Source organism: Dioscorea cayenensis, chromosome 5 (genome assembly GCF_009730915.1).
Source record: "Dioscorea cayenensis subsp. rotundata cultivar TDr96_F1 chromosome 5, TDr96_F1_v2_PseudoChromosome.rev07_lg8_w22 25.fasta, whole genome shotgun sequence".
Taxonomy (NCBI): Eukaryota; Viridiplantae; Streptophyta; class Magnoliopsida; order Dioscoreales; family Dioscoreaceae; genus Dioscorea; species Dioscorea cayenensis.
In genome coordinates, this window is record NC_052475.1 from 24,431,701 (window position 1) to 24,447,144 (window position 15,444).

Consider the following 15,444-nt stretch of genomic DNA (forward strand, 5'->3'; position numbering starts at 1 on the left):
AAAGAATTGAGAACAATGGTGACATTCTGGTGGTTTGCATCTACGTTGATGATATACTGTGTTTGAGTTCCTCTTTGGATCTGGTCACTCAATTCAAGCTAGAAATGCAACAGAATTTTGATATGACAGATCTTGGGCTGTTGAGTTACTTCTTGGGCATGGAAGTGATGCAAGACAAGCATGGGGTATTTGTTACTCAGAAAAGGTATGCACAGGAACTCCTGAAGAAATTTAACATGCTCCAATGCAAAGCTGCTCCAACTCCCATGTGCACTAGTGATAAGCTTCAAGCAGTTGATTGTTCCGGAGATGCGGAAATAGGAAGATATAGGAGTTTGGTAGGGCAATTGATCTACTTAACTCACAGCAGACCAGATATATCTTTTGTTGTTGGAGTATTATCAAGGTACATGAATAAACCCTCCAAAATCCATGCAGGAGCAGGAAAGCGAGTATTAAGGTATCTCGCAGGGACAGCTGACTTTGGTTTGTGGTATGCTCACGCCAATGAGTGTAAACTGGTGGGGTTTTCTGACAGCGATTGGGCCGGAAGTTTGGAAGATAGAAGGAGCACCACTGGTGTTGTTTTCAATCTAGGGACAGCAGCCATCTCATGGATGTCAAAGAAACAAGAGGTTATTGCACTCTCCACTACCGAAGCGGAGTACGTTGCTGCCTCCGCTGCTGCTTGTCAGTGCTTGTGGCTCAGAAAGTTGATGAATGATTGTGGTTTAGAGTGCAAAGAGGCATCAGAAATTTGGTGTGATAATAAATCGACAATCGCCATTGCTAAGAATCCTATGCACCACGGGAGAACCAAGCATATGGACATCAAATTTCATTTTATTCGTAACTTGATCAGTGAGGGAGTAATTGTGTTAAAACACTGCAGCACAGATGAGCAGCAGGCGGATATACTCACCAAACCATTGAGTGTTCAAAAACATAACCAGCTGAGAGCTCAGATGGGTGTATGTAACCTTCAGTCTAGAGGGGGATATGTTGGAGATTAGACTGAAGGGTGACTTGTGTGCATGGTTACTGTGGTCACGTGAAGCATGGTCTCCAAACTCAATAGAAATCTCAGTGGATCTACAGTGTTTTACATACACAGTATCACCACCATGCATTAATAGATGGAGACTGAAGTGACATTATAATTAAAGAGTAATGGGTACAGTGATAGAGCACTGAACTAGAATGTTGTCCTTATGTTATTGTTCCTATCCTTTTTTGATTATATGTAATGTTTGTTTGTGTTTTGAATGCTAAGTCAGTGAAGTATGATGAAATAGCTTTTGAGAACGGTTGTTCTTGATCTAGAGCTTAATACACTCACTCAACTTCTTCTCTCTAACATATTGAACAGAGATAAAAGCCTTGGCATTTCTGCACAAATTTTACCATGTTTATCTAAAAATCAACAGCATGTGTTTATGAGTTAGTTTTTTGAGTTGCATGGATTTTACACTCCCTTTGAGGGCACATCTCTTCTTTGCAACCATGGCAAGAGTGCAAGCCTGAATGTGATGTTTCTCTTCCATGCAACCACCTCTCTCAGCTTCTTTCTTCTTCTCCTTCACGTCTCTTCTCTTCTCCTCTCCAAGCTCTTCAGCTACCTTCACCAAAGATCAGCCTTCAGAGGGTCTCTTTCTCAATCTTTCTCTATATCTCTCCTTCTCTATATCTTCTTTTTGTGTGTATATATATATATATACATATAGGTGCATGTTAACTCATCTACCATCTTTTGCAGGGAAGAGTGCATTCATCATGAAGAGAAGAAGCTCTTATCTTTAGAAAAGGATGAATTGATAGAAGATATTGTCTTTGGATGTGAAGATCTGCTGCTTTTCTTCTATGAAAACAGTGAGAGGAATGATACTCATGTTGTGGGGCAAGACAAAGATTCAATTGAACAAACAACCTTTGAGTTCCAAGTTGATGATGATACCATCAATAATAATGCCTCAGAATCAACAGCACATGATTCCCCTCAAAAGAATCATACTGAGATTCCAACAATCCAATCCTCTGAGCCAGTTGTTGCAATATTTGACTCTAAAACTAAAGAAGAGGACTTGTCCAAGGAGAAGAGGTTCATCCTAGTAGACCATAATACTTACTCTGATAGCAAGAGGTTCAAGCTTGATGAAATCCATGGAGAAAGTGATTGTAACTATGGTGATTCCTCCATCACTGGTGAGTCAAGCTCATGGAGAAGCTCAACTATTTTCAGGGACTCAGAAACAGAGTATCCATTCTCTTCATCATCAAGAAGAAGCTCTTCGCTTTGGGAGTCTTACACAATGTTCCGTAAATATGATGAAGAGATGTTGTTCTTTGATAAGATCACCGCCCAAAAACTCCATGAAACAGGTCATGCATGCATGCATGCAAACTAACTCAAACTTATCTTTCTAATTAGCTACAAAGTAATTGTTTACTAAACCTTGCATGCATTAATTTTATCAGAAACTCTGGAGTCTATCAAGATCAAGCCAAGATCAGTGTCTCAAAGGATAGCCCACAAGTATTCGAAGATCAAAAAGCATAAACAATTCCCAAGAAGCAGGGATCCATATAAAGAGTTGGAGAGTGCCTATGTAGCTCAGGTTTGCTTAGCATGGGAAGCACTTTGTTGGAATTACAACAACTTCCGCAGAGTGAGTCTTGATAAAAATATGGACTTTCACGGTTATTCTGCAAGAGTTGCTCAAGAGTTTCAGCAGTTTCACGTCCTACTTCAGCGGTTTATAGAGATTGAGCCTTATGAACATGGCTCAAGACCTCAAGTCTTTGCTAGAATGAAGATCTCTTCTCCAAAATTACTTCAAGTTCCTGAGTTCAGAGGTATTTTCTTATTAATTATATATATAGCTTCAATTTTTTTTTTAAAGTATTATAATTATTTATAATATATTTGTATATTGATTTTTTTCCCTTTTCTATTAAAAGAATCAGAGGGTGATGAAAGCAAGGAAAACATGAGTTCAAGGATTTCATCAGCAGAGTTTCTTAACATACTAGAAGAGGGGCTAAAAACATTCATGAACTTTCTCAAAACTGACAAGAAGAGCCACTGTGAGATGCTCAAAGCTTTGTTCAAGAAGACATCAATCAAACACAGTTTGATCAAGAAAACCAAAAACAAAGTAAGTCATGCATGATGATCATAATTAATCAGATATAAATACATATATATATATATATATATATGCAGTACTATAAATTACTAATCAAGTTTTTTATGAATATAACTACATCTACTTCAGAAGAAGTCAAAGCTCAAAGTGTTGAGAAAGAGGAAGGTGAGTGAAGCTCAAGAGATGGAGATACTAATGGGTCTCATAGACATGAAGGTGGTGTCTAGGGTTTTGAGGATGCCTGAAATAAGCGAAGAGCAGTTACAATGGTGTGAGGAGAAGATCAATAAAGTGAGTGTTTGGGATGGCAAGACACAAAGAGATTCCTCCCCACTTTTTTTCCCTATTGCTTCATGACTAGATAAAGTCCATGAACATGAATATGCAGAGGCCAATGTCCATACATAGACATGGGATTCATGTTAGGTTAGAGAGAAAAAAAGTAGTAAAAGGTGAGACTTGTAGTATTTCTTCATATAACTTTATAAGAAAAAAGTTTGACTTAAAGTTAAAGTCACTATAGAATACATATAAAGAGAGATCTAGAGGCTAAGGAAGTGGAGATCCACTGCATGCAGGGACAAGTTCCACTTTTGCTTTGTAAGTCTATATATATATATATGTTTGTATTGCAACAAGATAAGATCAACTTCATAGAGCTTTCGCTGTTATGTAATAATCAATGTGATAAAGAAAAAAGATATTTTGTAAAAGAAAAGGATAAGTACGAGACAGCCTTACATGATTGAGTACGTAGTTGGTTGAATAATTAGATTGTTTTATAACAATAATTATTGACTTTTAATTTGGATTAGATAATTAAGGCAACTTGCTTGCTTGTAAGTTGTAATAGTTGAGTTTTCTTATGAACCTAATTGTGAAAAAAAAACCATGTCTTCAAGGCTGATACGAAACCCATTAATTTGACTAGATTTTCATTAGACAAAGTTTATGTATTGTGATATTATTTGTTTCTGATCGGGTCATACAAGGCGTCGCCAGATACGACCAAGACTTATTTATCTACTCTTTTATCCTTTTGAAAATCTCAAAATTTTATTTTTATTTTTTATTTTTTAAAATTTACGTATTTGCACATTAATAAAACTCTATGGGTTTGTCTAGAATAATTTTTTTTGATGGCTAGAGTTAAAAAAAAAAAGTATATATTAAAAAAAATATAAAGATATATTGAGATGTTTTTGAAAAAAATTATAATTTATATTAAAATAAAGAATATATTAATATTAAAGCATAAAAACAAACTATAAAAGATTGAATTATATGTAAAGTATTAACAAACAAAACAAATGAAATGAAGTTTTGATAAAAGAGGGACTCAAAATGAAATTTAATTATAAAAGGGTGTAAATGGCATAAATCCACCAGGACAATCTAGAGAGCCACCCGGATTCCGAGATCGCGTCAAAAAGACTAGCTTTTTTTTTTTTCTTTTTATCTTTTCGCTGATTTAAATGGCGTCCAAACCGCCGACTTTGCCGGAGAAGCTCCTCCGCCCATCGGCGCACGGTACTCGATTGGTTCTCTTCTCTTTGAATTTGGATGGAATTGGGGTGGAATTCATCGTTCTGACCTTCAATAGATGCGATTAGAGTCTGTGTCCATTGCCGAAGGAGGGTTGCCGTGGTGACGCCGATGAAGTGGGAAGGGGTGGATGAGAAGCTCGCTAAGATGGTCTCTGAGGCCAACCTTGATCATGCCTCAGAGCGGCGGAGGATTCGAGAGATGTTTAAGGATATACAGCTTAGTATTGATCATTGCCTTTTTAAGGTATTTAATTTCATCTCTGATTTCTTTGAAGACGAAGTTAGCTTGATGCTTTTTTCTTAATTGTTATTTGAGAATAGGAAAAAAAAAACTTTTTTCGGTTTGATTGTACATAACTTATTAGAGATTGTGGTGGTAATTGGAGCATGAGGCTAATATCATAGGTTTCTCTAAATTTTTGTTTTGGGATTGCGAAAATTTGGGTTTTTGTGTGTGTGTGTCTGGTTTAATTCTATAGACACCAAAAGGTAATAAAAGACAGACCTTGTAGTAATCTGAGCATTTTATCATCTTGAAAGCCATTTATGTTGTGCTATTCTTCTTGTAGAATTAGAATAATGGTAGTATAAACAGGTTAAGTATGAGTAATGTATGAATTGCCTTCTTACATACACTTGATGTATTTTTGGATACTAGGAAACCCTAAAAGTTTTCATTTGAATCTTTCATATGACTCACAATATTGCAGGCTGTCTTTGATTATTTCAGCAAAGATACTAGGCTGTAAATTTTTTTGTTGTTATTTTTGTTTCTATGCTGGACATCTCTTGGCATGCCATTTATGACTTAATGCTATGCAAAACAATTTGTGTGCTGTATATCAGCTTATGTAAATATGTGTCCTGTATCTGAGGGGGTCATATGTATGATACATGTCTGGAACATGTAGCATAAATTCAAGCCTCTGAAATGAAGTTGTACATTGAATGTTGAACTTATCATTAAGTTACCTGAAGGTATAGTTGAATCATAGTATTTCATGATTTTTTTCACAGATCGATTTGTCAAGGTTTAGCTCAAATTTTCCTAATTTAAGTTTGTGTGGGATTAGGTCAAGGATGGCATGCCATTGACATTTTCCCTAAGCAAACATTTGAAAACTAAGGGTATGAGTATAATAGATATGGCAACTTAATTACTCAATATTCTTCTGGTTTTCTGGATATCATTTGAAAAACTTAGGATTTATAGATAGCACTGACACATTCATCAACCTCATCAATGGTGATTGAGTTGGTTGTATGGCTATTGAAGGACTTTAATGTGCTCCATAATATATTAAGATACCTGCCTTCTAGTCATTTAATTTTCTGCAAAGTTTAAATTTTCAGAACTCCAATTAAAAATGAAAAGTTAACCTGTCTTGGTTAATATTTGGTGAAATACATCAACTAAGGCGTGGAAAGTTAAGCATTGGTGTTCATGGTTATGAATCACCAAAGATCTAATCGATGAAGTTATTAGGTGGAATCAGCATGATCATTAGTATGTGAGATCTTTATTGAGTTCAGACTTGCAATGTCAGTAAATAAAAAATAATCGGCGCCATAGGATGATTAGTTATATATACACACACGCATAGTGTTTAAGTTTGGTATGGCTGTGCCCAGCCATACTTGGACATATTTTATTGAGTGCATATATTTTTTTTTAACTGATCTTTTGGAAGAAAATGGGCCCTGATATTAGAGAGTTGTCTTTTTATGTTGGTATAACAGACAAAATTAGAGTTAACCAATACTCTCTTCCTTTCTTGCAGGCACAATACAGTGCTGTCAAAACTGAGGAGGTAATCAAGATATTTTTTTTTTTTGGAGTATTTTTCATATCTCTTTTTATGAAGACCTCATTACAGACAGCCCTATGTCTTAAAAAAAAAAAAACCACATATTTGGGAATGCTATGTTTGGCCTCTTAGGGTCTAATAGAAACCACTCTGTCATTCTCTAGTTGTCTTCACTTTAACCTCTGTATCTATTAACCGTTTGACTTCTTTTATAACAGTTTTATAGAGTGAATTCCCGAGGTCTAGAGATTTTCTCTAGAAGATGGTTTCCAGGTAGCCTCCCTATGAAGGCACTGGTTTGCTTCTGTCATGGTTATGGGGACACTTGCACATTTTTCATTGAAGGTATTTGATGTGACGGTTTGTTATGTGATGTGTATAATGGTAATTCAGTTAATATTTTTTGAGTGTATATTTATGAATTTATGATGAAATCACATGCTTTGCATAGGTATTGCCAAGAAGTTAGCATCATCCGGATATGGAGTATTTGCTATGGACTATCCTGGTTTTGGCCTTTCAGAAGGACTTCATGGATATATACCTAGTTTTGACAATCTTGTTGATGATGTTGTCGAGCACTACACCAAAATCAAAGGTATGAGGCAATCTTTAAATTTGAATATGATGCCTTCCTAATTGAATATGATTTTGAATGACACTCTTTATCTCTGTAGTTGTTTTTTGACCATTGTTATCTCTTATGGGCCTCTGATCTGATTTTAGAATTGATAATGAATATATGTTCTTCATGTTCAAAAGTTGTGAACACGATTCCAACCAGGAATTCTCATGCAACAACGCGAGTTATGACACAGAACACAAAACTTGCTGAAATTTCTGTCTGTGCTTTGTCTAGCAGAAAACCCTGAATACCGAGGCCTTCCAAGCTTCTTATTTGGGCAATCAATGGGCGGAGCAGTGGCTTTGAAAGTGCATTTCAAACAACCTAATGCATGGGATGGTGCAGTCTTAGTTGCACCCATGTGTAAGGTAATTACATAATCTTCTTCTCCTCGAGATTCCAAACAGCATAAATTTTCTCTCTGAAGACTGAAACTTTCTCAAATATACAGATGGCAGAAGATGTTGTTCCATCTTGGCCTGTGCAGCAAATTCTGATCTGCATGGCTAAAATTCTCCCCAAAGGGAAGCTGGTTCCTCAGAAGGATTTAGCAGAAATGGCATTTAAAGATGTTAAAAAGCGTGAACAGGTTTGTAAATTAATTGTGCTTTAACTGAACTGACCGATGATTATACTCTTCCTACTAAACAGAAAATTTTCTTTATTTGATGCAGACTTCTTACAATGTTATTGCTTACAAAGATAAACCTCGTCTACGAACAGCATTAGAGATGCTCAGAACAACTCAAGAGTTAGAAAATCAATTACAAGAAGTATGAAACTCTTTACTGGCCTTTTTTCTGTTCATGACTATGCAACAACTCAGAATTCATCTTTCCTTTGCAGGTTTCTCTACCACTTCTAATTCTACATGGTGAAGCTGATATCGTAACTGATCCTTCGGTGAGCAAAGCTTTGTATGAGAAGGCAAACAACAAGGACAAGAAGCTGTGCCTTTACAAAGATGCATATCATTCTCTTCTTGAAGGTGAACCTGATGAGATGATATTTCAGATTCTGGATGATATAATTTCTTGGTTGGATGAGCATTGCATCAATGCAGGAGCTTCTCGATCAATACCTCCTTGAGAGTTACCTCTCCTTGTACTTAAAAGAATCCTCACCTTATGTATGCATATGTTTGCTTGCAGTCCATTGCTACATTATTTATTTATTAATTGAAATGAAGTTCATTCATTGAAATTGATATTACTGAGAGTGCTTTATTAAACACAGACTCCCAATTGAAATGAGTAAATGCGTGTTAAATTATTGATAGCATGAAAAGCCAAAACACAAGGAGGAGCCATGCATGCATCCCGTAATGATCATGCCGTCTCCTCAAACTAAATTAAGATGATCTCAAATGATCTGAAAAAACAACAACAACAGAAAAAAAAAAGAAAGAAAAAAACTAATCAATAGTTGAGATTCATAACATCAGAAAAAGGTTGTGGGGAACTCCTCCTCAATGCCAAGCATGGAAGTGAATGCTGTTGCCCCAGGACATCTATAAGAAGGCACTAACAATGGCACATCAAAAGGGCCTTCAAGAGGTCTCACCGGGTTACCATTGAAGATTGAAGATGAAACAGAGGTGGAGGTGAACGGTGAACAACCAAGGTGAATATAACTCTCTGACGACGATGAAGATTCATCATGATCTTGCAATATTGGTGTGGGTCGTGGTGGAGGTGGCGGAGTTTTTGTTTGTTCATTGTCATCAGAATGTGAAAGTCCGGTTAGTTTCTGTACAAGAGCCATGAAGTCTCTGGCTTGTGTATGGATAACCTTGGGAGAGTGAGTGTAGATTATGACAGGGTGATGACGTGCATGGCTGATGCTGCTGCCGTTTGTTGCTCCAGTGGATGATGATGATGATGACGACGATGATGGCTTTTGAATGTTGTGTGAGTCTTTGTGAATTTTCAGGCGTGCTGGCCTTGCTGCCATTGCTTCTCTTGGTGCAGGACTCATGGCAATGCAATGCAATACAATGCAGAGAAAGATAGAGAATGAAGAAGATGATGATGAAGGGGAAGAGATGTTTATTTTTGGTGCACGAGGATGATATATATAGAGAGAAAGAGCTGGAGAAGCTGAACGTGGAGGTGACTTAGTGTTTATCGGAGAGGCCGTTGGGTGATGGGATCTATCTAATCTAGTCCATTTATATATTATCATTCTCTAATTTGAGGTGTATTAAGGGGGCTTTTTGTACCGTTGGTTTGGATATGTATTGAATTTTAAGAATCTATTTTCATTGGTTTAATTTTTTTATTTTTACACCATATGTTTGAAGATACTTTTTAATTAAGAAAAATAAAAATAAAAATAAAAATTCGTGTTTAGATTCTAATTGATAATTACGGTTAGGCATGAGATGTTTCAGCAGGTAGGATATCTTAACACTCTTGAGGATTTTGTTTCAATAACCAGACATAAATATTGATAAAATGGAGGTTTCCTAGAAAAGAGACAAAGTAACCGTCTTTTTAATTAACCTCGTGATTTGAGAACAGGAAAGTCATAAAGTAATTCAAAGAAAAGTTTGAAGTACGACATATACTAATCAGCTTCAATGATGACCAAGCCTGTAGGTATTGATAATGAAGGTTCTATGAAGCTGTTAATTTTTTCAAAACTATATATCAATTCCCACGAGCCTGTTTCATGCTCCAATGAAATGTCTACTCTTTCACCATTTCTTATCCATGAAGATGTCCAAACTCAGAAGTTTGGTTAGATCTTCCATCTTTCCTTCCCTTAATTCATTCAAATTCAAAAGAAACAATTTTTTTCACTACTTTTATCTTCATCTTTCAACTTTCACCTGATTATATTATGTGATGAAAATCAATGCAAGTGCATTGACTTTTTGTAAAAGAAAATAAGGAAAACAGCAACAAGCCAACGCAACTTCCTGTTCATCACCAACCATGCAATAGTCAACCCGCAAGCTGCATTATAATACTCTTCCTTGGGTCATGGTCAGCATGGCTGCTGCCTTTAGCCTCTTATATTTATCCCCCCTTACCATGCATTCCCATCTTCATCTTAATCTTCATCTTCATCTTCATCTTCATCTCTATCTCTATCTTACAACCACCATGAGTCCTCCATCCAAAGAACTCAAAGGCATTCGTCCAACACCACTAAAAATCCAAAAAACCATTCACAAACCTTCCTCTTCATCAACTTCGCGACAAAACCCAGTGATCATCTATGCACACTCGCCGAAGATCATTCATACGCACGCCCATGACTTCATGGCTCTTGTTCAGAAGCTCACCGGCAACCACAACAACAGCAGCGAAACAGCCTCACATCCAGAAGCTCATACAGATGATGATACTTTGAATGTCAGTAGAGATATTAAAGTCAGTTGTAGCTTGTTCTCACCTGTGTCAAAGATTCCATTGAGCTTCGATGATGTCCCCCTCTTCACTCCAACCATCTTCACTCCGTCAATGAACTTCTACGAGTTGTTTTGCTCACCCATGCCCCTTTCAGCTTCACCTTCTCTCTTAGAGGCTGTGAGAACCATTCCTGACTTGTGATAATTGTTTCAGACAGAAGATCTGTAATTCTGTAGATTCAATTCATTCTTTGCTTTTTCAACTTTGATTGTTTGTATATTCAGATTCAACATTGTAAGTTTGTTTGCAAGCATATGACACTGACTTGTTAAGAAATCACCCATTCTTTTATTGCTGGCTTGTATTTGATGCTATGCACAGCCACGATTCCGGAGAATTTAAGAACGCACCCTTATTTAAAGCACATCAAACTGTACAGGAAAGTGGATTACCTTCTCTTCTTTTCCTCTTTATCTCTTTCAAGCACAACAGGGGCTGCAGGAATGCTGAACCACCATTCTCTTAATCTTCTCATCCATTTTTCGGTGCTTGGTCTTCTTGTTGGTGAGTACCTTGTGAAGATCTCCAAGAACACCAGAAGTTGTAAGAATTTGCTGGGTAGAAGGGCCAGTGTTACAGCCAATAAGACCAGCATCAGTATAACTTTTTCTGTTGCCTGTTCGACACATCAATAAACAGAGTTATTTCACAACAAAAAGTAGAATTGTGAAGAGATTCATACACTAATCAGCAATCAAATAATTATCGCAAGAACAAATGTTCTCTCTATCTCACAGGATTCTGTCATTTGTCTATTTGTGAAATTAATCACTCAATTGTGGGATGTGTGTTTATAGCCCGAACCATTAGTTTAAATCAATTGAAGAGCGACTGCAGAGAAGATTCACAAAATAAGAGATAACTTGATCAATGAATGGATCAATTCGTTATGAACATATATTTCACACACAGATGCACAAAAGACGGTATGACAATAAAGAGCAACTATGCAAAGTGACAAAACAAAACATGGACAAAAAAGATTCAAAATGAACCTGGGAAGGAGAAGCTAGCAACAATGCTCTTAGTTTCAAAAGGACAATGTTTCCATCTTGGATGAGCTCTGTAATGTGTGATACAGCATTCTGAACAGCCAACAGCTGCTCCATAGTATTCATTGGTGGAGGAGCCCTCACCTCAAGCTCTACAATCGGCCTTCCTTGACTACAACACCGAGTAAGTACCATGAAAATCGCAAGAAAGAGAGACATCATAACAAAGACATAGCGGAGCCAACCCCTGCATTATTTCATGTGTGGAAACAATTGACATCATTAAAAGAAAAATCTCATCAATAATTTAAAATCAAACTTGCAAATAATGCCCGGCGATTTATAAACAAACCTGAAGATAATGTATGAAGTCACAACACAGAATATCAAAGATTTTGTGGGATCATCCCATGATACCAAAAGAATTAACTGTCTTCCAAGCTCCAAAACAGGGTTTAGCAATTCCTGTGAAGGCAAAAGGTAAACAATGAACTTTAAGGGATGTCAAAATAGCTCAATAACAGAGACAATATTTTTACCTTCATAACTGCCAAATTCGTGTCAATGCCATCTACCTTAACTCCCTCAATTGATGCCTGGGCTTGCTCAACCTTTTTAAAATTATTCCTTGATGCACTAACAGCTCTTTCCAAGGGAGTCATCTCCCCTACAACTATGTCACCCACAAGAAGTCGCTCATCATTGGAAACTTGGGAGACCAGTCCCAAGCTAGATAAAATTTGTAGGGCAGATACAGAATACATTCCACTTTCTGAATTAGAAGGGCTGGGTCGATTCAACCTCCTAGATACTGTCATATCCGCAAGTGTTTCAAGTACCAAATCACCTCCAGGAAGTTGATCTGCTAGATTGAACATGAGTAGTGTCTCACAACGAAAAGGGATAGAAGTAGCTAGTTCCTGAATAGCTTGCAATCGCAAAATCCCTAGCACAGCTTTCAGCAGTGTTTCTTCCTTTTCAACTCCCTTCAACTGGAATTTTCTTATGAACTTGTGAGAATAAAGTATTTCCTGCATGATGGCTAACCAATAGTCGCGGCGAGAATGACCTGTGAGCTCAGGAAACTCCATGACAACCGGTTCTGATCTATAAAAAATAACAAACTATTTTTCAGTGATAGTTTATCATTGAACTTTTCCGAAAGCACATACAATACTCCCCAGATGTCCACCCTAAGTCACCAATAACAAACAGGAAGAAGAAGAATGCAAACTGCAAGGAAGAATCATTCATATATGCAAACTTTAATATACCACGCATTATCGATTGATGGATAAAAATAACTCACAAGGAAATGGATTTGTACATGACAGCCTTATCAAAAAGACGCGAGCCCCATGGCCCAGTCATCTCAGGCTTTATGACCTGCTTTAAGTCCTCTGCCAATTCATATACTTTTGGTTTGTCATAAGCCACAACCTTCAAGGCTTCAAAATAGAGGGCATGATCTGTCAGAGTTAGTCTTCCTGCAACGGAGAGACCTCAGTGAGAATAGAGCAAACAATTTCGCATGGCTAACAATGCATGGAAAGTAGTTCTTAATCAGCCATCTTCTACAAAGCATTAATTACCCCAAAAACGCACCCGGCCATGTAGAGATTCCTACATGCTCAAGAACTGGTTGGGTGGTCAATGTCCCGTCGACCTCAAGGATCTTTTCTCCTCTATGTAAGCGGAGGCCAGAAAGGAGAGATGATTCGGATTGGGTCTTCATCTTCTTTATTGCTCTGTAGGATGAAAAGAGTCTATATTTAGAGACTCTTATTCGATCATTCTTTTGCTCTGATATACATCTCTAGGCAACCCCAGAGAGTAGTCAAGTATTGAAGCCAAAAGAAGTTAACATGACATGCAGATTTTTAAGATCAAAGCAACAAAGATTTCTGAAAAACTGATGAGTGGCAGCAGTGTCCCCAAGCTATGTGCTTATAAGTTGCAACTCCAATGTTTAGACGTAGACTTAAAAATGCAAATCTCTATGATTAAGCTTCATTACTAAATGGATTGCAATCCACCCATTTGTTATCAAGCTATACATATTTTTCAGAATTTTAAGCATCACTTGCAAGTCCACAGTGACTGTGATACGCCATCTAAGTTTGCATCCACCAGGATGAATAACCGCATAATAACAAATATCTATAGCACACTCGGACACAAGCCTACCACTCCGTGGGCTCTCAGTAGTGCATCGGAGCATTCAATCAAGTATGAAAGGCAGCCCATGCAACTCTAATTGTTTTCTAAATCTTTGTTATGCAAATACACATTCAGCAATGAAAGCATGCCTACCGCCAAATAACTTTCTACACCTGATCCAAATTTTGGTTCTCCCACATGCCTCATGAATGCTTAAAGTTTTAACTCCAAAATTCACATATCAAAAAACGGATTTTCAGCTTAGAAAGGGCTCATGTGATAGTTCATGTAGTAAACTCTTATGCCAAAGCAGAGGATCACAGAAACAGGACAAAATAATAATCACAAGTATCAGCAAAAGCACATGCTTTCAATAAGTTCCAGATGAATAATAGAGGTTCACCTATCCAAGCTTCCCAGATACTTATCATAAACAGCAAATGAAAGCCGACCAGCAGTTGAACTTGTGAGCACTTCAAAAAGATTATAAATTGTAATCACATCTGCAATGGTAGGAACTGCAGGCGCGATCCGAGAAAAAGCTTCCAATCCAACACTGCTCTCCTTGTCTACCTACAAACAATAAAAACAAAACACCAACATTTGACGCAGCAGTTCTCCAAAACAAAATTTTGAGCAAATTCTCAAGTTCACAACCTTCAGCAAAGGTTGATCAGAAGCAGCAGGAGCTTCCCACGCTAACATCATATCAAATGTAAGCCTCCTAAAGTCCTTATCTGCGAGATGACCAGCGATTTGCGTAGAAAGCGCGAGCGCTCTGAAGCAGCAGTACTCCAAGAAGTTCCTCGCATAGTTAGAAGGACTCTTTATAGAATCAGAAGCTTCAGCGTCAAAGTTATGCCGGAGATCGTCCATGGACACCTCGAGCATCCTGCAGCGAATCAGTAAAAGAGCAAAGGAGCGCTAGCAATGGAGTGAAAAGGCAAAGTACCGAGAGCATCGAGCGACGATGATGTTGGCGATGGGGGAGAGATCAGAGATCCACTTACGCCGGCCAGAGGGGGAGTTACCGATGTCCTCAAACTCGTCCTCGAAGGAGGTGCGGCGGCTGAGCGCCCACTTGAAGGAGCCCTCAAGGATGTTGCGGGTCTTGCTCATCATCGCCATGGCTAAGCCGATCGCTCGCAATCCCCAATTGGGAAAACCTAGGGTTTCAAAGGTGCCATTGTAGAAGATAAAGACAGCACTGTGAGCTCGCAGTTCGGTTGGGAGAAGGTATGAGAACGCGGTGGATGAGAGAAAGAGCAAGGTATATATTAAAATATATATTTTTTAATTATTTTTTTCATTTAAAAAATATAATTCTAGATTATTTTTAATTATATATTTTTTCACTTAATAAAATTAATATTATTTTATTAATTAAATTGCCATATGGACCTCATGGGTTGAAAAATCAACCATGGTGGATGAGAATTTATGGATATGTATCTATATTTAAGTTTGTTTATGATCTTTGTTTGGATCTACAACTTCCACAGGTTCCTATTTTGTCACTTTAGTTATTATTATTATTATATTGAGCAATAATGACGAATGATGAGGTTGATTTTTTGTTTTTTAACTATTTTTGTGGTTTTAGTTACTTTATTTTATTTTATTTTTGACAAGGTGTCAAATTAGTATTTATCCAATTAAAAAAAATATTATATATGGGATTTAGAAACAATGTTCCTGATAATAAAAAAAATTCATTAATAATTTTTGTTATTTAAAATATCATGAA

General features: G+C 37.2%; 4 protein-coding genes across 6 annotated transcripts; 3 read left to right on the forward strand and 1 right to left on the reverse strand.

The window, feature by feature from the left end:
* The first annotated feature begins 1,287 nt into the window (after positions 1-1,287).
* On the forward strand, positions 1,288-3,831 carry LOC120260544. Its single transcript, XM_039268038.1, has 5 exons — positions 1,288-1,645; positions 1,757-2,379; positions 2,476-2,853; positions 2,959-3,155; positions 3,276-3,831. The coding sequence occupies exons 1-5, from the start codon at positions 1,530-1,532 to the stop codon at positions 3,501-3,503; spliced, it is 1,542 nt and encodes a 513-aa protein (XP_039123972.1). The 5' UTR covers positions 1,288-1,529; the 3' UTR covers positions 3,504-3,831.
* Positions 3,832-4,559: 728 nt separating this feature from the next.
* LOC120262102 (caffeoylshikimate esterase) lies at positions 4,560-8,338 on the forward strand. Of its 3 annotated transcripts, none has more exons than XM_039270160.1 (9): positions 4,560-4,676; positions 4,760-4,937; positions 6,475-6,504; positions 6,720-6,846; positions 6,953-7,099; positions 7,361-7,494; positions 7,578-7,715; positions 7,801-7,899; positions 7,973-8,338. In XM_039270160.1, the coding sequence occupies exons 2-9, from the start codon at positions 4,803-4,805 to the stop codon at positions 8,213-8,215; spliced, it is 1,053 nt and encodes a 350-aa protein (XP_039126094.1). In that variant the 5' UTR covers positions 4,560-4,676; positions 4,760-4,802; the 3' UTR covers positions 8,216-8,338. The 3 variants fall into 3 exon arrangements, with proteins under 3 accessions (XP_039126094.1, XP_039126092.1, XP_039126093.1); XM_039270158.1 differs by having other exon boundaries at positions 4,573-4,676; positions 4,750-4,937; XM_039270159.1 differs by having other exon boundaries at positions 4,573-4,676; positions 4,750-4,937; positions 7,364-7,494.
* Positions 8,339-9,570: 1,232 nt separating this feature from the next.
* Positions 9,571-10,937, forward strand: LOC120261253 (VQ motif-containing protein 8, chloroplastic-like). The gene has a single exon (XM_039269059.1). It carries the CDS (start codon positions 10,114-10,116, stop codon positions 10,684-10,686), a length of 573 nt encoding a protein of 190 aa, XP_039124993.1. The 5' UTR covers positions 9,571-10,113; the 3' UTR covers positions 10,687-10,937.
* On the reverse strand, positions 10,567-14,938 carry LOC120261252. Its single transcript, XM_039269058.1, has 10 exons — positions 14,650-14,938; positions 14,355-14,589; positions 14,101-14,270; positions 13,143-13,285; positions 12,847-13,024; positions 12,077-12,644; positions 11,890-12,002; positions 11,541-11,784; positions 10,938-11,161; positions 10,567-10,660 (listed from the first exon to the last, which is right to left on the reverse strand). Exons 1-10 carry the CDS (start codon positions 14,823-14,825, stop codon positions 10,654-10,656), a joined length of 2,058 nt encoding a protein of 685 aa, XP_039124992.1. The 5' UTR covers positions 14,826-14,938; the 3' UTR covers positions 10,567-10,653.
* Positions 14,939-15,444: the final 506 nt, after the last annotated feature.